The sequence below is a fragment of the Callorhinus ursinus genome, unplaced genomic scaffold (genome assembly GCF_003265705.2).
Source record: "Callorhinus ursinus isolate GAN/ISIS: 27379988/994484 unplaced genomic scaffold, GSC_fseal_2.0 scaffold15, whole genome shotgun sequence".
Lineage (NCBI taxonomy): Eukaryota > Metazoa > Chordata > Mammalia > Carnivora > Otariidae > Callorhinus > Callorhinus ursinus.
Window position 1 is genome coordinate 43610830 of NW_027397077.1, and position 24826 is coordinate 43635655.

Below are 24826 nucleotides of genomic sequence, written 5' to 3' on the forward strand. Positions count from 1 at the left end.
AGGACTATTCTAGGCACTGAAATTCTAGTAGTGAACAGGACTGGCAAGGTCCCTGCTCTCATGATGCTTACACTCTCTGGGGAGGGGTTGGTAGGGCAGACAATAAAAAGTTAAATAAATTCACACGGTGATGAGAGTTACAAAAAGAGTAAAAGAGGTAGTAAAACTGACATGGTGGTGGGGAAGAAGCAGCTAAGAGTCAAGGGAGGCCTTTTTGAGGAGGTGATATTTTGAACCAATTACTGAATGTCCCGAAGGAGCTATTCAAAGGAAGTTCTCAGGAAGAGTTGTAGGCAGAGGAATCAATAAGTTTAAAGACTTAGGAGGAAGTGAAATGAGCTTGGTGGGCTGGCTGGACATAGTGAGGGGCAAATAGGAATTGAGGTGGGAAAGGTGGGCAGGACCCTTAGTTTGGAGACCCAGTTAAAGAGTTTGTATTCTAAGTGCTATGAGATGCCACTGGCAGTTTTAAGCAGGTATTTTAAAATCTCAGTAGAAGGCCAAGCAGAACCAAGTGATAATTCCTGCCTTTCTGAAATTACCACATTGAGCTCAAGGAGACTGGGTAGGTAGCTGTAGATCTTGGAGAGTCCTAGGAAATAGCCTCTGGATTCTCTGGGACCCAAAAAAATGTAAAGAATTTTTTAAAAAGTAAGTATTACAACTATCCAGAAATAATGGTATATTTCCTTCTAGTCTTTTTCTAAGTAGTGGAAACCATATAGTAAAAACAGTTTTGCATGCTTAACATTTTATCATAGGTCCTTTTCCTTTGTCTTAAAAGATGACTGATTTATATTCCAATGTATGTACATAATGATATGTCATGGTTAGCATTCATATTTTAAAAATCGGGGGGTATTACGGTAGTCCCTCTCCTTATCCGCAGGGATGTATGTTCCAAGACCTCCCTCCAGCGGTTGCCTGAAACACGGATAGTACTGAACCCTATATATGCTATGTTTTTTTCTATATGTACATGCCTATGATAAAGTTTTATTGACAAAATTGGCACAGTAAGAGATTAACAATAACTAATAAGAAAATAGAACAGTTAAAACAGTGTACTGTAGTAGAAGTTACGTGAATGTGTTCTCTTTTGCTCAAAATATCTTATTGTGCTGTACTCAGCCTTCGAATTCTTACGGTGATGTGAGATGATAAAATGCCTAGTGATGGGGTGAATGACTGAGGCATTGTGACATAGCCTTAGGTTACTATTGACCTTCAGGAGATTGTCAGAAGGAGGATCATCTGCTTCCACACTGGTTGATCCCCGGTAACTGAAACCACAGCTAAGGGAGGATGACTGTATGAAAATAATACTATGGAAATTTTTTTTATTCACAGTTTTTTGTTTCTGTTCTTGCTCCGTTCTTGCCCCCCTTTTAACTCCTCTAACTCTTCAAAGCAAAAAAATTTACACAGTTGTGCTTTTTAACCAACCAAATAAGTTTGGTGAGGAAGAAACGGTGCCTTTGAAGTATACTCCCACCTAATTTAGTAAAAATGAAGTGTTTCACATCTTTGTTTCACATCTATTCATAGAGGGCTAAAAAGTGTGAAAAGATCCAGAAATCCTGATTTCAAGGACATGCTACTCAAACTGTCAAGTCATAAACCTTTAAGCAGCTTCTGGCCTTGGAATAAGAAGTATCTCCAGATTCTAAAGAATTTTGAAATTGTGTTTCTGTTAAAATGTTTAAAACATTGGAATGCATAAATTCCTTTTATAAAACATTCTAAAGAAACTGAACTGAATCAGTGATTTTATCTAGTGTTAGAACAAATGCCCCTCTACTATGAGAAATTTATTAAAATTATGATTTTATTTAGATCAAAAGGGAGAGCTTTTCCCCCATGCAAGAGTATATCTTGGGAAATATAAGTATCTATCTGTAGAGTCAGTAGGACAAACTATAAATGAAAGGAATCAATATGATGGCAGGTTAATATTGCTGCTTCTTTTGGAACCTCAAAAAAGGCTAAAGTATTTTTGTTTTCCAAAATTAACTGAAGCAGAGTCATGCAAAGGCAAAGGAAGGTGCTTTATTTTAGATTCAGATTTATTTTTATGAATATATTTGCAAAATAGAAGATTTTGTCCCCTGCCATGTTATTTATTCTTTATTGAAAATTGATTTATTAATATGCTAAGAAACAGACCATACCTTTAGATATCCTAATTTAACTAAAGCCCACAACCTGTGCATTTTTAAATTTTCCCTTTAACAAAAACCAACAATTATTTTAAGGAAATAAAGGTATTTTTTAAATTTACTACTGTCTTTTTCCAACCCTAAGCTTGCTGAGATGGTTGGTATATGAATATACTTTTGGCTTAGATTGGAAAGGTTTCGTGAAGTATGTTTTGAGCAGGGGTTTGGTTTTGAAAGATAGCAGAAACATGGATTAGTAATAGTAAAGTTATGATAAAACTTGGACATGTTTATGAATTCAAAACATTTCACTTAATAGTGGGTTACTCCTAAAATAACTAGTCTTGGCAGGTAATAAATAAACAAGGTATTACTTAGCAGATTGATGTATTTTTCCTTCCTGGCTATTAGCTGAAATTTGAAAGTTGGAAGCCAGGTTTTATTGGAGTCATGTGGCAGTTCGTGTTACCCCACAAGGGAGTGGAATAAAACCCTGATAAAGGAAGCCAGTTTTTACTGGGAGTGCAGGGTGTCAACTGGGCTGGAGGCAGGAGGAGGCTGGAGGCTGCTTGTGGAACAAACCGGGGACGCTGCCCCGGCGATGAAGATGGGGTCTGGAGGGAGGTGACAGAAGGGGGCTTTTCATCACTTGCCTGTGAAAGCACACCCCCTCCGCCTTTCCTGTGTCCCTTACCTCGTGTTCTGTGTGGTTATCTAGATGTCTTGGAAGACAAGAAACCTCTAAAGAGGAGCCTTCTCTCCAAAGTCTCACAAGGCAAGAGGAAGAGAGGCTGCAGTGATCCTGGGGGTCCAGCCAAAAAAAAAGTGGCCCAGGTGACTGTCAAATCTGAAAACCCCAAGGTCGTGAAGGATGAAGCCCTCAGCGATGAGGAGGAGTTCAGGTGAGAAGGCTGAAAAGCTTCTAGCCACGTCTTGATTTCTGCCCTCCGGGAACTGAGTCTCTTTTTGCCTATCTCTGGGATCTGTGCAAAAGGTGGGATCTTTAAACTCCTCCAGCTGGAGCTCAGACCACTAGTCAGATTCTTCTTAGCAATTACAGTAGGCCCTTGACCAACCAGGTTTGAACTGCATGGGTCCACTTCTACATGGAGTTTTTCTGATAAGTACAGTAAGCACTGTAAATGTAGTTTTTCTTGTGATTATTTAAAAAATAACATCCTTTTCTCTAGCTTACTTTATTGGAAGGATGCGGTATATAATACATATAACATACAAAATATGTGTTAATCAACTGCAAGTTATTAGTAAGGCTTCCAGTTAACAGTAGCCTGGTAGTAGTTAGCCGTTTCAGGGAGTCGAAAGTTCTGTGCGGAGTTTTGACTGTGAGCAGTCGGTGCCCCAGCCCTGCGTTATTCAAGGGCCAGCTGTATATAGTTTGTCTCCCAGACTTCTCAGATGACTAGGAGAGCTGACAGAAAGGGGTTTATCTGGTTATGTAGCTAGACGGTGGCAAAAACCAGATGAGACTTAAGCCTTCAGACTCCTGGTCCAGTGCTCTTTCTACTGCGCAATGATAACTACATACCTAAGATATTGGCCTGCCATTCCAGCTTTCTCTTGTACTGCTCTCCTCAAGTTCACTCTGCTCCCACCCAGCTGGACTTCTTCTCACTCACTCACCACGTGCTCAGTCAGACTTTGCTACTTCTGAATCGGGCTCGTTCTTCCTTCTACCTGGAATGCTTTCTTCCACCTTGAAGATGTGGATCAGAATCCATCCACTCGACAGTCTTCATTGATTTCTTCCCCCTTTTTCCTCTGATTTCTTGAACTTATTTGTGCCCAGGCCACGTACCCCTGCTTACTACCCAGCAAGCTCTCCGAGGCCTGGAACGACGCCTGGTTCGTTCTTGTAGGCCCTGTGGCATTTAGGGCGGGGTCTTTTGTTTGGCAGAAACTGAGCCAGGATTTTTGCAGTTGAATGAACATGCATAGTAATACGTTGGTGAACAATGACTGCAGCCTAGTGAACACTTGACTGTCCACTTCCTGGGAAAGTTGTGGGGAGGGGAGGAAGAACAGAGAGGTAGTAGGTCCTTCAGAAACCAGTCTTCCGTCTTAGTGCTGGCTTTCCCAGCAGGCTGCAGTCCTGGCTGAGGAAGGCAGCCTGGGGAAGGGCCAGCAGTAGACAGGAGCCATGAGAAAGCATGGGAATTTTGCACTCAGGTCATCTCTTCTTTTCCCTTAGACTTTTCCTGTGAATGCACGCCTCTGAGCTTCCTGCTTCCTGGTTGCCTCTCCCCACTAGTTGAATTCTTTTTCCAGAGCAATCCATGTACACATAGACCAGGATGCTGCCGGATAAAGCTCTGGGCCCCCCTTTCCCTCTCCGCTGAGAGTTGACTGCCGTCAAATCCGTAGCACATGGAAATTCCTGCTACGTTTATTCTAAGGAGAAATTTTTGTTGCTGTGGTGTTGAAAGTGGTTGCAAAGAGAATGCGTGTATTTTTAGAGCTGAAGACTGAGGCTCGCTTATTTTAAATGTCTGAGCTCAGATCTTAGATGATGTTCTCCCTTGATACCACACATCAGACCTTACAATAGCTAAAAGTAACTGTGCTCTAAACACGTTTTATGTATGAAATTACGAAAATGGATTACGTATTAGCAGCCATTGCGTCTTCAGCCAATATTCAGCTAGCTGCTTATCTGTGTAGTTACCTACTTAACCAGGTAGCTATCCATGCTTTTGTTGTTATTTGTGACATACCTGTGTATGGACACATACCCACATTCCTTGAGGTTGGAATTCTACCAGCTTCCATCTCCTTACATCGTAGAGGTGGAGAGAAACAGTCATCCGAGTTGGCTCATGTTATGATTGGCAAACGTGAATTCCTGCTTCTTCAGTGTGGTGTCCACCTGTGCATATATAATACACGTCACAGCTTTTACTTCTGGAACTTACATTGTTATTGTGGTTTCTTCTAACTTTTCCTGTACCACTTCCAGGCATGGCTGTGTTTTCCCTCATGCAGCTCTAAGCTGTAAGTCCATTGCATTCTTTCTGTTTGACAGCACATCTAGTGTTAGACTGATGATCAGAGCACGTCTTGAGGAGCCCTTGAGACCCACAGTGGTGGAGGGAATGAGGCTCAGAGCTCACCCATTATCTTTAAATAATTGCAACAGGTTCACAATAAATGGAAGAAAGAGTCCTTAGGATTCCATTTGGCCTAACTGTAGCATGAGGATGTGCGAGCCTTCTTCACCTTCCCTGCTGTGATCTTTACGCAGGGACTCCGCCCGTGCCCGCAAGAAGGCACAGCCCTCACAGAGAGAGGCTGCCGTGGCCAAAGGCCGCTGTGAAGGAGACGAGGAGGAGGAAAGCGAGGATGATTGGGAAGAGGTCGAAGGTAAAACACCATTGCTCTGTGATCCTGTTTCCCATTTGAGGCTGCTCGGGGTCATGTCATTTAGTTGCAGTTCCGTTGTTTCCTTTTAAAACTAAGTAGGACCAAATAAGGTTACAGTAGGGACTTGGCTTTTGATGCAAGGAAAAAATTCATGACCAGGTTACCAAAGAAGGCTGTATATTCTCTTCCTCTTGTGGCTGTCCGTGGAGTAGATTGTGAAGTAGAGAGGCAGCACCATCTTATAGAAAGCGCGTGGGCTTTGAGAGTAGTGAGATCTGGGTTCAGAGCCCAGCCTTGCCGCTTGTATAGCTGTGTGAACAAGTAAATCCACCTGTCAGAGTGGAGTTTTTTCACCGATAACAGTAAGCATTGAATGCTCACCATGAGCTGTTCACAGGCTAGGCTGCAGGATTGTAGTGAAGGAAGAAGGTTTGCAAATGTAATGGGCCTAAAGCATCATATGCTCACAATAAATGACAGCTAATGTTATCATCCCTGACTCCTTCTGTCTAGCCTAACTTTATCCCAGCTTTTGATTTTGAAAAAAATTTTTTTAAAGATTTTATTTATTTATTTGAGAGAGAGGGAATGAGAGACAGAGAGCACGAGAGGGAAGAGGGTCAGAGGGAGAAGCAGACTCCCTGCTGAGTGGGGAGCCCGATGTGGGACTCGATCCTGGGACTCCAGGATCATGACCTGAGCCAAAGGCAGTCGCTTAACCAACTGAGCCACCCAGGCGCCCGAAAATAATTTTTGAAAACCTACAAAAAGATTGAAAATGTAGTACACTGAAAATGTAGTACATAGACTCTTCACTTAGATTCGAGTAACTAACATTTGCCATAGTGAATGTATCTTTCTCTCTGTAAATATGCATCGTGGAACCATTTGAATGTGAGTCGCAGACATCCCGGCACTTGACTTGTAAATACTTCATACATTTCCTGAGACTAAGACGTTCTCCTGCATGATAAAATATTTTCACGCTTAAGAAAACGAAAAGCCCCTAATTGTTACAAAAATATCCTTCATAGCTGTTGTTTGCTTGTTTCTAATCCAGGATCTAATCAAGGTGTGAGTTATACCTCTTTAGTCTCCCTTAGTCTAGAACAGCGCACCCCACCCAGCACCTTCTTTTGCTTTTTGTAGCACCACTGTTTTTGAGGAGTCCTGCCCTCTTCTTTTGTGGGATGTCTCTTATTCTAGTTTTGTCTGATAAATAGGCACCTCAGGGTGGTGGTAAATGTGTTTCAGTATCCCCTGGGTTCTTATAAACTAAGTTAAGACTTGATTGAATTTAGGTTAAACTTTTTTTTTTTGCAAAAATACTTCATACCTTTGTACTTCATACTGCATCCATTAAGAGGCTCCTAATGTCAGTTTGTCCTACTAGTGATGCTAAGTGTGATCATATAAGGTGGTTTTGCCAGATCGTGACACTATAAAGGTACATTTTTCCTCTGTAATTAACCGTCTCGGGTGGTACTCTGATTCTGTGTGAATATCTTATTCTTCAGTAACTTTTTACTTCATGGTTTTTAGTATGCATTTATCTTTACTGAATCAAAGATTTTTTTTTTTAAGATTTTTATTTATTTATTTGACAGAGACACAGCGAGAGAGGGAACACAAGCAGGGGGAGTGGGAGAGGGAGAAGCAGGCTTCCCGCTGAGCAGGGAGCCCGATGCGGGGCTCGATCCCAGGACCCTGGGATCATGACCTGAGCTGAAGGCAGATGCTTAATGACTGAGCCATCCAGGCGCCCCTGAATCAAAGATTATTTTAATGAGCATCGCAAATTGGAACTTTCTGATTCTGTCATCTTGTCATCTCATTCGTATTTATCAGATGACTTTGTAAAGAAGAGCTCTCTCTTTTAAGAATTGTATTTATTTTGAGTATCACTATGAACTTAGAGATATTTTAAAAACTCATATGTTATCAGTTATCATCATTATACTTTTTGATCTTCAGATTGTCCCAGATTTGGCTAGTGAGAGCCCCTTTAAGCCAGCTACCTTACTGTGTCATTTTGACATGGCCTCATTCTCAAAAATGTTTTTGAGAACATTTTTGTTTTCTGGCACAAGAAGATGTTCCAGGCCCATCCTATATTCTTCTTGCTCTAGACCTATAATCAACTTCTGTTTCTTCAGGAAGGCCTGGCTCATTCATTAGTGACTGGTATGTAGAAACCATATCTTGGCATTCGGTGTGTTCATTGCCAATGGGGTGTCACTGCTTCTGGGCCCAGAGCCTCTTTAAAGGGGCCTTTGCTAATGAAGTTCACAGTTAGATCCAGTTTAGTGAATTCAGTTTATTTCAGCTAGTGTTTACAAGTGATATAGAGGATAAAGAGATAAAAAAAGATGCGTTCCTTATCATTACAAGTTTGCAGTTGGGGCTGGAAGACCACTAAATCCTGCCTGTATATGAAGCAAATTGTGATATGCATTATTGTAGTAATACAGAATAGGAAATTGTTCTTTGGGGGTTTTTTCTCTTGGAGAAAACTGTCTCTACTAAAACACACACATGAGCATTAATTCCTTGATACCAGAGGTATGGTTCTAATTCAACTCAGTATCTCTGTGCCTTAGTTTCCTCCTCTAAGGGCTGTTTCTCTGGGTTGTTCAAGTTAAATGAGAAATAAATGTAAAACAGCACAGTCTGTGGCATTTTTTTTTTTTTTAAGATTTTATTTATTTTTCAACAGAGAGAGACAGCGAGAGAGGGAACACAAGCAGGGGGAGTGGGAGAGGGAGAAGCAGGCTTCTCGCTGAGTAGGGAGCCCAATGTGGGACTTGATCCCAGGACCCTGGGATCATGACCTGAGCTGAAGGCAGATGCTTAACGACTGAGCCACCCAGGCGCCCAGTCTGTGGCATTTTTGAGATACTCAAAGCATTGTAGGAGTAGGCGTCTCCTAGCTTGCATCTGTTCTTCACTCCCCGCAGAACCTCCATTTTGTTCAGTATGATAGCTATCATAATAATTATTATTATTACTAGTTTTTTAGAAAGACTTTATTTATTTATTTTGACAGAGAGAGAGAGAGAGAGCGCAGTGAGGAGGGGCAGAGGGAGAAGAATCTCAAGCAGACTCCACACTCAGCGTGGAGCCTGCTGTGGGGCTCGATCCCATGACCCTGAGATCATGACCTGAGCTGAAACCAAGAGTTGGCCACTTGACCAACTGAGCCACCAGGTGCCCCTATTATTACTGATTTAAAAAAAAATTATTGTTGATAGAACTTGGTGAACCTGTGCCAGGTGACGTGGGAGGAAATGCGGCCTTTTCTAAATCTGTCCTGCCTGTGAAACCAGTGGAGATAGAGATTGAAACGCCCCAGCAGGCGAAGGCAAGGGAGAGAAGGTAAGATTGTCTTACCTTGTCTCTAGATTCCTGTCATGCATGATGAGCAAGAGCTGCTACTTAACGCAAGTTTTTGAGAAACATGCAGGAGACCGGGGCTGAGTACCAATGTGGTTAGGAGCCTCAGGTGAGAGCGTCCCAGGTTCGAGAATCCTGGTTTGTTCTCTGGCTGGGGCAGGACGCGGGAAGAGGAAATTCTTACGTGTTGAACAGCGGGTGTGTGTCGAGGACTCTGCAGATTGTCTGTTGTCTTACTTATACTTGAAGATAGTGTGTGCATGAAATCGTGGAGGCTCAGAGAAGTTAAGTAACATTTCAGGAGGCACTCAGGCAGGGAGCAGATGAGCCAAGATCCAGATCCCTTTCTGGCCAACTTGACACTCACGCTTTCGCACCACATTACACTGCGCGATTTGAGCCAGTGCCCCCCTATGGTAGGGAGCCCCCACTCCATCCCAGGATCCCCAGGACCACTGCAGCCGCTGGTGGCTTGGGAATGTGAGCACAACGCCCGGCAGTTAATTGGTGAATGAGTGCCACTCTGTGTGCACTCTCCACATTGATGGGCACATCATTAGGCACGAAGGAGGAGGACAGATGCATGGGACACAGGCATGAAAGAGATCGCACAGCAGAACAGCACTGAAGAAATGAGTGTGCCCCAGTTTAGCATGGAAGTACTGGTGCGAAGGACAGAATCTGTAGTCGGGAGGTCACACAGGCAGGGAAGCTTCCTTGGAGGGTGTGTGTTTCAAAGCACGGCTGTGAGGCATGACAGGTGGAGAATGTCCCAAGCCAAGGTGTGCAGGTGAGAAGGAGCAGAAAAGCCAGTGGAAAACAGCCAGCTTGCTGGTGTGCCCGAGTAGCACAGCCTCGGGCAGGAGAACCAGGAGAGTGATTCAGGAGCCATGACGCGTGATTGGGGGCTGGGCTCAGGGCTCAGTCTCCCACTTCATTCTCGGATTTTTCCATGTGCATGACAGTGAAAGGATAAAAGTGGAGTTTGAGACCTATCTTCGGAGGATGATGAAACGTTTCGGTAAAGAAGTCCGTGAGGACACGCACAAGGTAAGGGCAAGGGCAGGGGGCGAAGGGACAGTGTCCTCTCTGTCGAGACAGGGCGGTGTGGTGCACACAACTTCGGTTCTCAGTCAAGCCTGGCTTTGTTTGGCTCCTCTACTCACTGTGTGGCCTTGGCGAGTTTCTTTGTCTCCCTGAGCCTTGGTTTCCTCATCCTTGAGGTGGGGGGTGATTAGTGCCTGCCTCGGAGGGGGGTTGTGGGGATGGAGCAAACATGACACACAAGGTCCGGAGCACAGAGCCGGCACGAAGCAGGGCCGGACCCACAGGCACTCTCCTGCCATCCCTTCCTCCACCTGCCATCCCTTCCTCCACCTGTTTCCTAACCTCAGTTCCCACCACCGCTGAAGAGACGGTGTCTTTGACTTCAGTGGGGCAGCTATTGAACCGCGTCATGGACCTAGCAAGGTACTTGGCGTTGTGGGGTTAGAGACTTGTATAAAGCTTCTTTCCTGCCATTATGGAGCATCTGATCTCAGAGATGGAACAAGACAGACTTCAAAACAAGACATTCAAGACTCAGAAGGCAGAAGGGGACCGGTGTGGGTCAGGTGGCTGAGGAAGGCGGCTTTATAAAGAGAAAGACCAGCGGGGAGCGGTGGGGAGAGGGCGGAGCTGGGGAGGCTGCCCGCGCCAGGTGCAGGGGGCACGGCGGGACAGCCCGTGTGTCTGCGTCTTGCACGGTGCGTGTGTTGGCGGCCCATGAGGGAAGGGCACTGGATGTCCCCCTGATGGGCAGTGGGCAGCCAGAGCGGGTAGAGCTGGCAGGGCTGGAAGAGACGGTGTGTCTGTGGCAGCCGCAGAAGTGGGGAGATGAGCACAGAGTAAGGACAGTGAGGAGACGAGACACCCGCCTCCCTGAGGCCTTGAGCATGTGAGACAGCTCTGCTGCTTGTAGCTTTGGGAAGAGATGCGATGAAGGAAAGAGTTCATATAACTCCAAGATGGGAAGCTCAAGTGAGGGGAGAAGAGCGGAGCCGTTGACTGAAATGGGGAGGTCATCGGTGGGGAGGAAGGGAAAAAGATGTAAGGCTGTGGAGGAGGTGGTGAGGAGGCATGTGACCATCTCTGCGGCTCGGGGGGGAGGGCAGCTCGCCTTGAGGTCTGCAGCGGAAGAGACTGGGTCCTGGCGCCGAGGGAAGGGCGCAGAGAGCCGTCTGGTGAACCCACGCCGTCCCCCAGCTTGGACAGCTACTGGCACTTACGCAGTCTCTCCCTTCTCTCCCTCGACTCACTTTTCCTCCTGATCTTTTTGGAACAAATTCTGCAGCATATGTCTAAAAGACAAGGCCTCTTAAAAACAAGAAATTTGTATTCTGCAATTTTGAGATTTGGTTATTTCTTTGAGGGAATAAGTATCTAGGGGGAAGACAGGGTGAAAAACATGGTCTTGGGAAATGGCTAATGTTGGGATTTTTACTTCCTTGCATGTAGAAATAACAACAGATGATTCCCGCCCACAAAACGTCTCTCATTGTGGCAGCAAAAACCCTTCTAGTTCTCGGCCTGCCATCTTCCCCTTCTTTCCAGGTTCACCTATTGTGCCTGCTGGCAAATGGTTTCTATCGAAGTAATATCTGCAGCCAGCCGGATCTGCTTGCTATCGGCCTGTCCATCATCCCAGCTCACTTTACCAGAGTGCCACCTCAAGACGTGGATGCCTGTTACCTGTCAAACCTGGTGAAATGGTATGGCCCTCCGGCCCATCCTGCAAAGCCCTAGTATGGGACTGTGTCTCTCAGAGGCTGGGGGCAGGTCAGTTCCACAGACCTTCCCTGAGGGATTCTTATATGTCGGGCCTTGAGCATAGCCTTGAAGGTAGAGACACGTCAGGCGTGCTTTCTGCCCTGGAAGAGCTCCCAGGCTGGCTGGGGAGACATATGCACCCCAGGTAGTCAGGGTAGTGTGAGGAGCGCTCGGGAAGAGATCTGCTGGGGCCTGTAGCTGCACAGAGCAGCTGAGAGGCTGGGAACCTCCCAGGGACATGAAGTCTACTGGGGTCTTCAGTGGTGAGCCGGGGTCAGCCACACAGACTGGGAAGATGAGAACAGAGGCAGGCAAGGCTCATGATTCCCTTCTGAGACTCTCCTGTCTCTTTTGCTTGGCTATAAAAGGATAGCAAGCATTCCTCTTTGCCCTGACCTGTGACACAGGGAACGCCTGGTTTCTCTCCAGGTTCGTTGGTACATTTACAGTTAATGCAGACCTCTCAACCAACGAGCAAGATGGTCTACAGACGACATTGGAAAGGAGGTTTGCTATTTACTCTGCGCGGGATGATGAAGAGTTGGTCCATGTAAGTGATTCCTCCTGGCGCCACTATTTTCTAGTACCGTGAGCTAATGACCATGGCAGTCACGTGCCAGATACCATTCCGGTGTTTTCCATGTTCTTCCTTATTCAGTCCTTGTGAAATAAAAAATAGGTTCTGAAGCTCAGAGAGGCCAAAGAACTTTCTCAGGGTCATTCCGCTGGTAAGCACTGGAGTCAGGTTCAGGACCAGTGTGTGGATGGAAAGCCCACATTCGCTGTTGCTTGGTGTCCTGGGGCATTAAGCACTTACTTTTTGGTCAGGTGCCCTAGAATTGTTTCCATTAACTATTCAAAAATTATGTTCAGAAGTCCCAAGGAAATGTTTTTTCAAACCTTGTCTGCTGAAATCTGTCAGAAAGCTTTTCCCTACCTTCCGATTGGAGAAGTGACATTGGCCGGCAACAGTGCAGTGAGGAGAGTTCTGTCTACCGAAAACAGGTGGAAATACGGCTTTATCCCCGAAAGATTCCTATTCATTACATATACTTATATCTGAGCTCCAGCTTCTCTGTTTGTTTAGGGAAAGAGACCAGACTTCTTGGATCTTAAAAGCCCAAATGACTGGCATCTTTACCTCTCTTCTGATTCGGCTTGAAAAAGTCTTAAGATATCTGACGTGGCCAGTGATATTGCCCTAATACCACCACCCAGGGAAAAGCATTAATATTTGAGACTTATCCTCCCAAACTCTGTTCCTGTGTATATTTCCAAAATGTTTTACACCCCCCAAAAGGCTACCATGTGCCCATTAAATAGCTACTCCCCATTCTACTCCCTCCAGCACCTGGCAGCCACAGTCTGCATTCTGTCCCTACGCATTTACGTATTCTGGATGTTTTTCATGAAAGAAGTATCATGTGACCTTTTGTGTCTGGCTTCTTTCACTTAGCATTGCGTTTTCAAGGTTCATCCATGTTGTAGTGTGTGTCAGCACTTTGTTTCTTTTTATGGCTGAATATTATCCCATTGTATGGCTAGACCACATTTTGTGTATTTGTTAGTTGATGGACATTTAGATTGTTTCCACATCTTGGCTATTGTAAAGAGTACTACTATCAACATGGTACGTACTTGAGTACTTGTTTTCAATTCTTTTAGGTATATACCCAGGAGTGGCGTTGCTGGGTCATTTTATGTTTAACTTTCTGAAGAATTGTCAAACTTTTCCGCGGATGCCCCATTTTACATTCCCACCAGCAATGTACAAGGGCTCCAGTTTCTCCAGATCTTCTCCAACACTTGTATTTTCCTTTTTTCTTTTTTATTCTAACCATCCTAATAAGTGTGAAGTGCTAGCTCATTGTGGGTTGGATTTACATTTCCCTGGGGACTCATGATGGTTATCGCTTTCATGTGCATGTTGGCCATTCGTGTATCTTCTCTGGAGAAACGCTTCTTCAAATTCTATGCCCGTTTTTTAGTTGTGTTCTTTGTCTTTTTATTGTCCAGTGGTGAGGGTTCCTTCTATATTCTAACCCGCTCTCAGATATATGCAGATATTTTCTCCTATCCCATAGGTTGTCTTTTCCGGAGAAAGTGTGTTGAGGCACAAAAATTTTAATTCTGATGAAGTCTGCTTTTTCTGTTTTTCTTTTATTCCTTATACTTTTGGTGTCATATTTAAGAATCCAGTGCCAAATCTAAGGTCATGAAACTTTTCCCCCTTACGTTTTCTTCTAAGAGTTTTACAGTTTCAGCTCTTACATCCATTTTGAGTCTTTCGTACATTTTGAGTTACTGTTTATATATGATGTGAGGTTGCTGTTCGACTCCATCCTTTTTGCATGTGGATATCCAGTTGTCCCGGTGTCCTTGGTTGAGGAGACTATTCTTTCAACTGTTTGTTGTGTTATCTTCACTACTGGTTGAAGAGACAAGTCTTTAAATGGGGGTTCCATGGCCTTGGCACCCTCATCAAAAAACAGTTGGCTGCCAGCATCTGGTTACTTTGAATTGCCTTTGGCCATCAGGACTCCTTCGTCTCCTCCATCTGACAGTTTGTGGGTCTTCCCTCATCCTTCCTATCTTGACACTTTTCAGACTACTGCTTAGGAATTTTGTAGAGTGTCCCTCAATTTGGGTTTCTTTGATGTCTTCTCATCCTCCCCACCAAGCCGCTTTTAACTCCAGCAGAAATAGGCAGAAGTCATTATTCTTTTTGATACCACACAGCGTCTCACAGAAAACACGCCCTCCTGTTTTCTGGCTTTCTCAGTCGGGCATTCTAGTAACTCATGAGACGCTGAGGTCTGCGTGAGAAGATCTTGCTCAGGTGCTTTATCACTGTCACCGTTTTGGAGGTTCATTCCCCTGAGGAGGCTCCCCTCCTTACAGGTAAATAGAAGTTGTAGAACTGCAGCCTCCAGTGGAAAGATTCGTTGTGGGGAAAATGGTAAATGGAATAGACTTTGGAGATCTGGTGATAATGATGTTTTCTACTTTTTCTTCTCAAAGTGATACTTCATTTGTTTTATTTTATTCATAAGCACAACACATGTTGAATGCAGGAGCTAGGTAAGCTGAAAAAAAAAAATCACCTGTAAACACCCATAACCCAAAAATGGGTTTAGAAAAGGTTCTAAATACACATATATGTTTATATGCTTTTTTTTTACAAAAATTAACATTACACATTAAAAACCAAACTTCTCTTTCCCTCTAATACGTAGTGAACATCTTTGCATTTTTCTACAAAGATAAATCTCTTCAGCATCATTTTTAATACTGTGTAGGGTTCCTGGCTCCTGTTGTTCAGTTGTTTCTAACTTTTTCCTGTTATAAAAAATAAACTACCACAACAGACACCATGGAATTAGTTAAATCCTCGATATTTTTTTAGGATAAATGCATCATTCTTTTTCCCCTGCAGATATTTTTACTGATCCTCCGGGCCTTGCAGCTCCAGACCCGACTGGTGCTGTCTCTACAGCCGCTTCCTCTGAAGTTACCTGCAGCAAAGGTGGGGTTCTCCTAAAAGGCAGTTGGCTCAGTGGGGGGGGAGAAATTACCAGACTTCCGACAAAAAAATTGGTCATTGGACTATTTTTACGGGTTGGCATTCATGGAGCATGGGCCCCTTGGAGCCTGCCTTGCTCACCCCTGTGTTGGGAAGACTAGACACCAGTGGGCCTCCAGCAGCCTGAGCCTGGCGTGCACAGAGGGGCCCGAGGGAGGGCCTGGTTCCCTGGTGGGTTAGTTTCTGCCTTGTGATGCAGTGGATTGGCCCCATCCTCCTGCCCCTTGGCTGTGCAGAGTGGTAAGGGGTGAGGGACTCTGCATTCTGCTGTCATCTAAGGAGGAGGCTCAGCACTAGACTCGCTGTGCTGTCAGCAGCGTCTGAAACTTAGTGGTCCAGAGGAGGATTTAATTCCATATTCTTAATGCTGCATCTTTATGAAGTCCATCAGTATTTGCTCTCAAGGTACGTTATGTGCGAGGTGGGTATTGCCGAGGAAACTGAGACTCAGAGGTTTACACGTAAGTAATAAATATTTGAGAAAATGTGAATAAACGTATATATTGTTGACTGAAACCACATAATGAATGGGAAGCAGAACTGGAGTTGGAACCCAGGTTGGTCTGTTTCCCTTGCTGTCCCCACTCCCTTCCCCGAGCCAGGCACTAGAGTGGAAAGAGTTACACTGTGGCTTAGCTAAGATGCCACAGATTTTAGTGAATACACTCTTAGATTCCTAAAGGATTGCCAGCTCCACTCTGTCTGAGCTGGGGACATCCTGTGTATGCTGGTTCCGTAGCCAGTGACTTAGCCCTGGCAGATTATAGGATCTCTATCATATCATGAGCACAAAAAGAAAAAAACAAAATTTCCTGTTCCATTTAAGGGAAAGAAAGCTGCCAAGGAGACATCTGCAGAGGATCCTGGAGGCTCCTTGGAAACTTGCAGCCCAGTTCCAGAAAGCCAAACCAAACCCAAGACCAGCCAAGGAACCAAACAGGAGGCCACGTCTTCTAAGGTCTCTGGAGGTCCAAGTACCAAAGGGAAGAGGAGCAAGGCAGCCGTGGTCAAGAAGAAACGGAGAGAGCCCTCCTCCAGTGGGGAAGAAGAGCACAAGGCGGGAGGGCGGCAGGAGAACACCCAGAGACGTCGGCCTGGCCGGGAGCGGCAGGTGGCCTCCAGGGTGTCTTATAAAGAAGAGAGTGGGAGTGACAAGGGCAGCAGCGGCTCTGACTTCGAGCTCTCCAGTGGGGAAGCCCCTCATTCATCTGATGAGGATTCTGAGCCTGGCCTTTCCAGGCAGAGGAGGGCCCCAGCCCCCCAGAGGACAAAGGCAGGGTCCAAGAGTGACTCTAGGACCCAACGTGGAAGGCACCCTCAGCACCCCAAGCACCCCGGCTTTCCAGCAGCATCCACGAGTTCTTCAAGCAGTAAGAGTAAGCGAGGCAAGAAAATCTCCCGTGATGGTGAGGGGGCAGAAAGAGAGAAAGCAGCTGGTATAGACCAGTGGCTAGAGGTGTTCTGTGAGCAGGAGGAAAAGTGGGTGTGTGTGGACTGTGTGCATGGTGTGGTAGGCCAGGCTCTGGCCTGTTACAAGTATGCCACCAAGCCCATGACCTATGTGGTGGGCATCGACGGTGATGGCTGGGTCCGGGATGTCACCCAGAGATACGACCCAGACTGGATGACTGCCACCCGCAAGTGCCGGGTTGATGCCAAGTGGTGGGCTGAAACCCTGAGACCGTACCAGAGCCCGTTGGTGGAGAGGGAGAAGAAGGAAGACTCAGAGGTAAGGTCTTGGCTGCCATGGGCTCGAAGGCCCATCTTGGCGCTCCTTGTATATGCCCGGCCCCATGTGGGGGTATTTTTTTGTAATCCCCTGGAATTAATCACAATACTTTAGACCTGGGATGACTATTGCCTTAATTTTACCAGTTAAAAATGGAGAATCGGAGAGATTAACTGCCTTGGTATTTGGACCCACATCTCTCAGGCTTCGAAGCCGTTATACAGCATACTTTGAGTTATTGCCTAGTTGTAAATTTGGAGCTTTAAAATAATGTATGCAACCATACAAATTGCACTGAGTGAAAGAAAAAAAACTCATGAATGCAATGGCCATCTGTCACCCCCCGCCCCACGTGCACGCTCACAGAAGCACACACGGACATCCCTTCTTGGATCTAGAACACTCGTCTCCTGGGAAGAAAGGGACTCAGGAGGGCGCATGGGGAAGCAGACCGCTAGAACAGTACAGTGTGTGCTAGGACTGCCCACTGACCCGAGCTCCTTGTGCATGACAGTCGAGTTGGGTGGAGCTCGGCATTTGCCTGGATTTGCCCACAAATGATTCCCACTTTCTTGGGGCAGGTGGAAGCATGGGTGTATTTAGCGTCCCCCGTAGCAGTGCAGTTCCCCGGTTCCGGTGTGTTGAGAGGGGGTGTCCCTGGTTCATTTTACTTAGATGTGACTGGGTGAGTGGGAATTGTGCAGATGGTGTCACGACTGTTTGCGGTGGAAGCTGACTGAGCTTAGCCAGTCCGCGCTAATCTGCTGGGGCTGTTTGAAGAGATGCCAGGGAGAGCTCAGGAGACCTTGATGACTAGCGTGTGACTTACCGCAGTGGGATTGTCCACTGAGAAATCAGAATCCTGAAAGAAGTGCTGAGAGCACGAGTTCCTCACAGGGGACTAAAGAGAGTTACACGGTGCAAAGGGCCCGTTTGAGTTTCCTGAGCAGGGTCAAGTAGGCCTGCATTGCAGAGGCGGTAAGGCCTTCCTGCAGAAAACCGTGTGTCTTCCCTGAGGCCTAGAGCAGGCCCTGGTCTGCTAGGGCTGGCCAGGGTGTCTGAGCACTGAGAATGAGTAGGTTAGATGACTTTTCACAGTTGCCACAAGCCACAGGATTCCATGCTTTATTTAAAACCTGCCTAGTACCAGACTACAGACGCAATGTTACAGTCACTGGTGCTTGCGAAACCTCTGTTCCACCATTTCCTGAACAAGGTGGTCTAGGGAATTGCCCGCCTCAGACCTCACCTCCTCTTCCAAACATGCTCAGTGTTGTCTCTCTGGCCTTTGCAGTTCCAGGCAAAGCACCTGGGACAGCCTTTGCCTACTGTCATTGGCACATATAAGAACCACCCTCTGTACGCGCTGAAGAGGCATCTCCTGAAATACGAGGCCATCTACCCTGAGACAGCCGCGATTCTTGGCTATTGTAGGGGAGAAGCAGTCTACTCCAGGTGCGTGAGGCAGCCCAGTGGCCCTGTGGACTCCTGCGGGCCTGGGATGAGCAGCCTTCTGCGGGAGGGGCTGCTTACGTCAGCCCTTTTGTCAAACGGGATGAGCCGTGGTATGGGTGTGTGTGGGAGTGTGGGGGTGTGTGCGCCCACTGTCCCATGGGGGGCATGTGCTTGAAGATGAAAACCACAAGGGCTAAAAGGCCAGCAGGTGCAAAAAAGTTAATGGGGGGAAAAATTAAAAGTATGACAAGGTTTATGTGGGACAATAGAAAATATACCCTTAAGATGTAAGTTACAAAACTACAAAAGGAGGGAATACAAGATTTGATCATGAAAATTAAAGGGAGCAGATTCTTCATGGGAATAGGGCTTCTGTTTGGGAAGATGGAAAAGTTCTGGAGGTGCGTGGTGGGGACAGTTACTCAACAGTGTGAATGTACTTAATGCCACGGAACTGCACACCTAGAAATGGTTAAGATGGTACAGTTTGTGTATATTTTATCCACACTAAAGAAAATTGGCAAAAAAGAGGGGAAGGGAATAACAGAAAAATAATGTAAAATATATACAAAATTTAAACAAAAGAAAATTTTTTAAGATTATTTACTTACTGAGAGAGAGCGTGCACATGTGAGAACATGCAAGCAGGGCGGGGGCAAAGGGAAAGGATTTCAAGCAGATTCTCTGCTGAGCACGGAGCCCAACGCGGGGCTCCATCTCATGACCCTGAGATCATGGCCTGAGCCAAAATCGAAAGAGGAGGACACTTAACCGACGGCAGCACCCAGGCGCCCCTAAAACAAAAAATTTTAGGGCACCTGGTGGCTCAGTCATTAAGCATCTACCTTCGGCTCAGGTCATGAACCCAGGGATCAAGTCCCACATCAGGCTCCCTGCTCAGCCGAGAGCCTATTTCTCCCTCTCCCATTCCCCCTGCTGTGTTCACTCTTATGCTGTGTTTTTCTCTGTCAAATAAATAAAATCTTAAGGTGAAAGAGAAAAATAGAAGCAGAATTTTTAAGAAAAATAGTAATAGAAAGAAATTACAGTAGAATACTACTCAGCCATCAAAAAAATGAAATCTTGCTGTTTGCAGTGACGTGAAGGGAACTCTAGAGGGCATTACGCTAAGTGAAAAAGTCAATCAGAGAAAGACAGTTATCATATGATCTCACTGATATGTGGAATTTAAGAAGCAAAACAGGATCATAGGAGAAGAGAGGAAACAATAAAACAAGACAAAATCGGGGAGACAAACCATAGGAGACTCTTAATCATAGGCAACAAACTGAGGGTTGCTGGAGGGGAGGGGCGTGGAGGGATGGGGTGGCTGGGTGATGGGCATTAAGGAGGGCATGTGATGGAGTGAGCACTGGCTATTATTATATAAGACTGATGAATCACTGACCTCTACCTTTGAAACTAATAATACATTATATGTTAATTAATTGAATTTAAATAAAATGTGCCTTTAAAAAACAAAACAAAATGGTAACTAAAAGAAGTGGCTTTTTAAAACACTGGAATGAAAGACCAAAAAAAAAGAGTAGAGGATGTTCTTAATAAATAGGAGAAGAAAGAGAAAACAAGGCAACAGGGAAATCACAGGAGTAGGTAGTTCAAGGGCTCTGAGTGGGTGCAGCCCACTTCCTGTATGCATCCCTGCGGGGACTCAGCTTACACCCTCTGTTCAGGGTCTATGGCTGAGGTTTCTGTTCCGTGTCAGGAGGCGTCAGGCCTGGTCAGGGCCTCAGCTATCGGCAGTTAGGAGGCCCCGGGGCCCAGTCCCCCTGGTAGAGGTCGTAAGGGACAGGCTTCCTCAGGTGGTTGAGGCAAAGCAGGTCCAGTGGGAAGGAAGCAGGTGTGGTCCACAGGGACCACCATGTCAGTCTTCAGAGAAAGCATTAGAGGTGGACAGTTTTTTTGGTAGTGAAATATACAAAACCACGTGTACCATGTAACCATTTGTAAGCATACAGTTCAGTGGTGTTAAGTACATTGACTGGATCGTACAGCCATCCCCACCATCCGTCTCCAGAACTTCTTCATCTTCCCAAGCGGAAACTCGGTCCCCATGAAACAGGATCTCGTCCCTCCCCCCAGCCCCTGGCGGCCACCATGCCACTGTCTGCATTTGACTCCTTTGGGGACCTTATGTAAATGTGATGGTGCAGTATTTGTCCTTTTGGGACTGGCCTCCAGGGACAGGCACTTGCAGTGCTTCCCCTTTCGGCTGTGGTGAGCAGTGCCGCTGTGAACATGGATGCACACATACCTCTCTGAGATTCTGCTGTCATTTCTTTTGGGTGTATGTGCCCAGAACTAGAATCGCTACTCACATGGTAATTCTGTGTTTCACTTTTTGAAGACTCAACCTCCTGCTTTCCACAATGCCTGCCTTGTTTTACAGTCCTACCAGCAGCATGCAAGGATGCCAGTTTTCCCACACCCTCGCCAACGCTTCCTTTCGGGTTTTTGGGTAATAGCCGTCCTAATGGGTGTGAAGTGGTTAGAAGTCGGGGTTTATCCTGACAGGGCTGTGTCCACTTCCCCGCTGTGCTCCTTGGAACATCCTGACAGTGCCCGCCTGCTTCCCCCCCGTGCCCCCATGTGAAGACCATGACCGTGACATAATTGCTCCTCTGGGTGATCAGAGCTGTGCAGCCTGCCGGGGGTCCCAGCCCTGACAGGACAGGCTCTGCTCCAGCACCCAGAAAGCGTCTGGTCCTCCTGCAGCCCGGCAAAGCAGAGAGGACAGAGCTCACTATCCCTGGCTGATAGAGGACGCCGCTGAGGCTCAGGAAGGGACAGCGGCTTGGCCGGGGCCCCCCCGCCAAGCCGTGGCACAGAGGAGGCACGCACCACATGCCTCTGATGGGGCAGGAGCTGGAGGGCCTGGTCTGCGCACTGGAAGGGAACCTCGCGGCCTCGTGCACTGGAGCCCGCTCTCTGGCCAGAGTGCAGGGCTGCGAACTGAGGAAGAGATAAGTGTGCCCTGTCAGAGAAGGCTCAGGGAGGAAGGCAGTTGGAACTCTGGAAAGTAGTCTTGCAAGGCCAGGTACAGCTCTTAGCTCTGGAAGGAGAGCGAAGCCGGAGGCTCTCTGTAATCACAGGCTGCCGGGAATTTTGACTGTTCCACGGGCGATCGTCTTCATTCCGTGGTAACTCAGTAGCTCCTGGTCCCAGTGTAAGTGGACACATCCCCGAGAAGATAGGAAGTCCAGGTTAGCCGTTCGCCCACCGCAGGTCCCCTGGTTCCCTCAGGAGCCGGGCCTGAGGAGAGAGTCGAGGGCCAAGCCCTTCCTTCTGGGAGGCCTCGCGCACACAGCTCCCTCGGGCCGGGTGTGAATTGAGTTTGTTCTGTGTCTCCCCCTGTTGGCTCCCGCAGGGATTGCGTGCATACCCTGCACTCCCGGGACACGTGGCTGAAACAGGCAAGAGTGGTGAGGCTGGGAGAAGTGCCCTACAAGGTAACCACGGGGGGCGCCCTGCAGGCAGACGCCTGGGCACTGAGGGCTGTCGAGGGCGCGCGGGGAGAGGCATCCAGGGCTGACTTTTCTGGCTTGAGAAAGACTGGAGGAAGCAAAAAGCATTCAAATATCTTACTCTAATGGGGAGTTTGTAAGATGGATCTTTCAGAGCAAGCAAGACATGTGACATTTAAGGGTTGTAAAACAGGCTGCACGGGACCCTTTCCAGAAAAATGTGCCGAGCCCTGCGCTAGAGGTGCCCGGTGTGCCTGTCCCACTTCTCCTTGGAGCACTTAGGCAGCCTTCTTGCTTGTCCTCCCCAGTGAGACTTTTGGCCACTAGACATGGTCGGGGAGTGTGCGGGGGGTCCCAAGCTGTCAGTGCCTTCCAGAATGCACGACACAGCTAGTTCCTGGGTTTAAATCCTGGACCTGTCACTCACCTGGCCATGGGACTTCAGTGACTGCATCTCCGAGTTCCAGTCACCCTGTTCGTGATGGAAGTAGAGAGCGTGGTGTGGCGGGTAAAAGCCTGGTTCCGGACTGTGCTGTAGGCAAATGGTTTGCAGCTCCTGGGTCGCTCATCTGGCTGTGCAGTGGAGACAGCGATGGGACCCCCTTGCTGGGCACAGCCTGGGGCAGGGAGCATCTGCAGGTGTTGGCTAGCGGTGGCCATCCCCGGGGTTGCGCTGGTACTGGGCCCTGTAAGGGAGTAAGAAGCACGTGCCTCTCGGGTCCGTTGTGGAGGTTAGATGAGGCCATGGGTTTAGGAAAGCCCTCAGCACGGTGCCCAGTATACAGTAAGTGCTTAGGAAGCGGCAGTCCTTCTGTCAACTGGCTCTCCCTCCGGGGCAGATGGTGAAAGGCTACTCCAACCGGGCCCGGAAAGCCCGCCTCGCCGAGCCGCAGCTGCAGGACCACAACGATCTGGGCCTGTTTGGCGAGTGGCAGACAGAGGAGTACCAGCCGCCCGTGGCTGTGGACGGCAAGGTGAGGGCAGCGCTCCGAGGGGTCGGGACCGGGCCGCCTCACGCTGCTGCTGGCTACACCCGCCCTGCCACCTTCTGCAGGTCCCCCGGAATGAGTTTGGGAACGTGTACCTCTTCCTGCCCAGCATGATGCCTGTCGGCTGCGTCCAGCTCAACCTGCCCAACCTGCACCGCGTGGCCCGCAAGCTGGACATTGACTGTGTCCAGGCCATCACTGGCTTCGATTTCCATAAAGGCTACTCCCATCCCATGTGCGTGAGGGGCCTTCCCCGGCGGCCGGCCAGAGGGCTGGGGCATCCTGGAGCAGGGGCAGGAAGTCCATGTGTGGGTTGAGGCCATTTTCCAGGTTTTACTCTGCATTTGCCAAGTCAACCTTAACACTTTACCTTTTACTTCCACACTTTCACTCTGGCAACTCTGCCCCCACGCAGAGGCAGCAAAACCAATGAAACCGCATGCTCCCTGATGCCAGATGGAAACCGTCTCCTGGGGGCGGGGGCGGGGGAGCAAGCAAGGTCAGCACGCTTCCTGGTTAGGTGGCCTCTGTCCTCCCGTGGCGGGGTGGGGGGCCTGGGGAGGACGCGGTGCCAGAGTCCACAGGCCTGCCTTGTGCGTGGGCGCTGCCAGCAGCTGTGGCTGGGACTGTGGCGCCTGACACCGGAAAGCCTTCAGGGCTCCGAGCGCCTGGGAGCCGCTGGCCGGCCTCCGCAAGGGGGAGGAGAGGCCAGAGCAGGCTGCAGCCTCAAGTGCGGCTGTCCGCGTTGCATGCTTACAGAACCGACGGGTACATTGTCTGCGAGGAATACAAAGACGTGCTCCTGGCCGCCTGGGAGAATGAGCAGGCGCTCATTGAGAAGCGGGAGAAGGAGGTGAGCCGTCTGGCCAGGGCGGGGGCCTGAGGTGCGAAAGCAGAGTGGCAGGGGAACACGAGCCCCCAGGTGGGGCAGGTGCCTCACTTGATGGTGGGTTAAAACAGGAGAGGCCACGTGCCCCAAAGCCCTTTCCGGCTCTCGGACTTTGCAGAAGGCACCCTAGGGAGCCAGCCCCAGATAAACAGGGTCCTGCCTCCACCTCACCGTCCAGCATCTGTGTCCACGGTGTACTGGACCCCGGCTCCAGGGGCTACTGCACCTGCCGTCCACGCCTGACTCTGCTGAAGGGAACTGCTATGGTCCAAGCCTCCTCCTTGAAGATCCTAGGGTCACTACCAGTTAAAAAGAGGCTTCTGTTTTGCTGCCTTTTATGTGCATCACTTTATAAATCACACTCCTTTTAAAACAGATTCGGCATGGTTGAGGGACTCTTTTAACCAAAAAGTCTTATTTTGGATCTTTATATGTTCATAGACTCCATCTTGACACTTTTCCTGAAAGTGACAGTACTTAACATTTTGTGTTCTCCGTTTCATCTTGCCTGCAGAAAAGAGAGAAGCGGGCCCTGGGGAACTGGAAGCTGCTGGCCAGGGGACTGCTCATCCGGGAGAGGCTGAAGCTTCGCTATGGGGACAAGGTCAGTGCAGCTCTTTGGAAAGAAGACAAGCCCAGGTGGGAGAAGGGGACCCAGAGCTATGGGCCCGGATTCTGCCCAGAGATGCCTTGTGTTTTGACACCACAGTCCTGTGTCTCTGAGACATCTGTGTGCTAACCTTGTTGGGAGAGGTGTCCCTGGAGTCCACCTCAGCTGGCTCTTGCAGCCCCCAGCCCGACCCCGACATCCGTGTCCTGCTCCCGTCTGCCACAAGCAGGTGTCTGCTGGGGGTCTGATCTCGTGCTAAACCGATCCAGAGAGAGACGGGCTCCCTGCGCCTGTGGCCGTCCTCCAAGGCCTGGGGTTGCTCACTTAAGTCATGTTTCATGGCACCTG

The 24826-nt window shown here is 48.0% G+C and overlaps 1 protein-coding gene across 1 annotated transcript in view; it reads left to right on the forward strand.

The window, feature by feature from the left end:
• The window catches only part of XPC (XPC complex subunit, DNA damage recognition and repair factor), a 29340-nt gene that overhangs the window by 2779 nt on the left and 1735 nt on the right, over positions 1 to 24826 (forward strand). The window contains exons 2-15 of the mRNA XM_025884660.2: positions 2878 to 3061; positions 5419 to 5537; positions 8789 to 8912; positions 9896 to 9980; positions 11523 to 11680; positions 12168 to 12288; positions 15175 to 15264; positions 16148 to 17050; positions 18345 to 18505; positions 21894 to 21975; positions 22830 to 22964; positions 23045 to 23214; positions 23739 to 23832; positions 24383 to 24472. Coding sequence (XP_025740445.1) covers positions 2878 to 3061; positions 5419 to 5537; positions 8789 to 8912; positions 9896 to 9980; positions 11523 to 11680; positions 12168 to 12288; positions 15175 to 15264; positions 16148 to 17050; positions 18345 to 18505; positions 21894 to 21975; positions 22830 to 22964; positions 23045 to 23214; positions 23739 to 23832; positions 24383 to 24472 — 2516 coding nt within the window. The remainder of the gene's footprint in view (positions 1 to 2877; positions 3062 to 5418; positions 5538 to 8788; positions 8913 to 9895; positions 9981 to 11522; positions 11681 to 12167; positions 12289 to 15174; positions 15265 to 16147; positions 17051 to 18344; positions 18506 to 21893; positions 21976 to 22829; positions 22965 to 23044; positions 23215 to 23738; positions 23833 to 24382; positions 24473 to 24826) is intronic.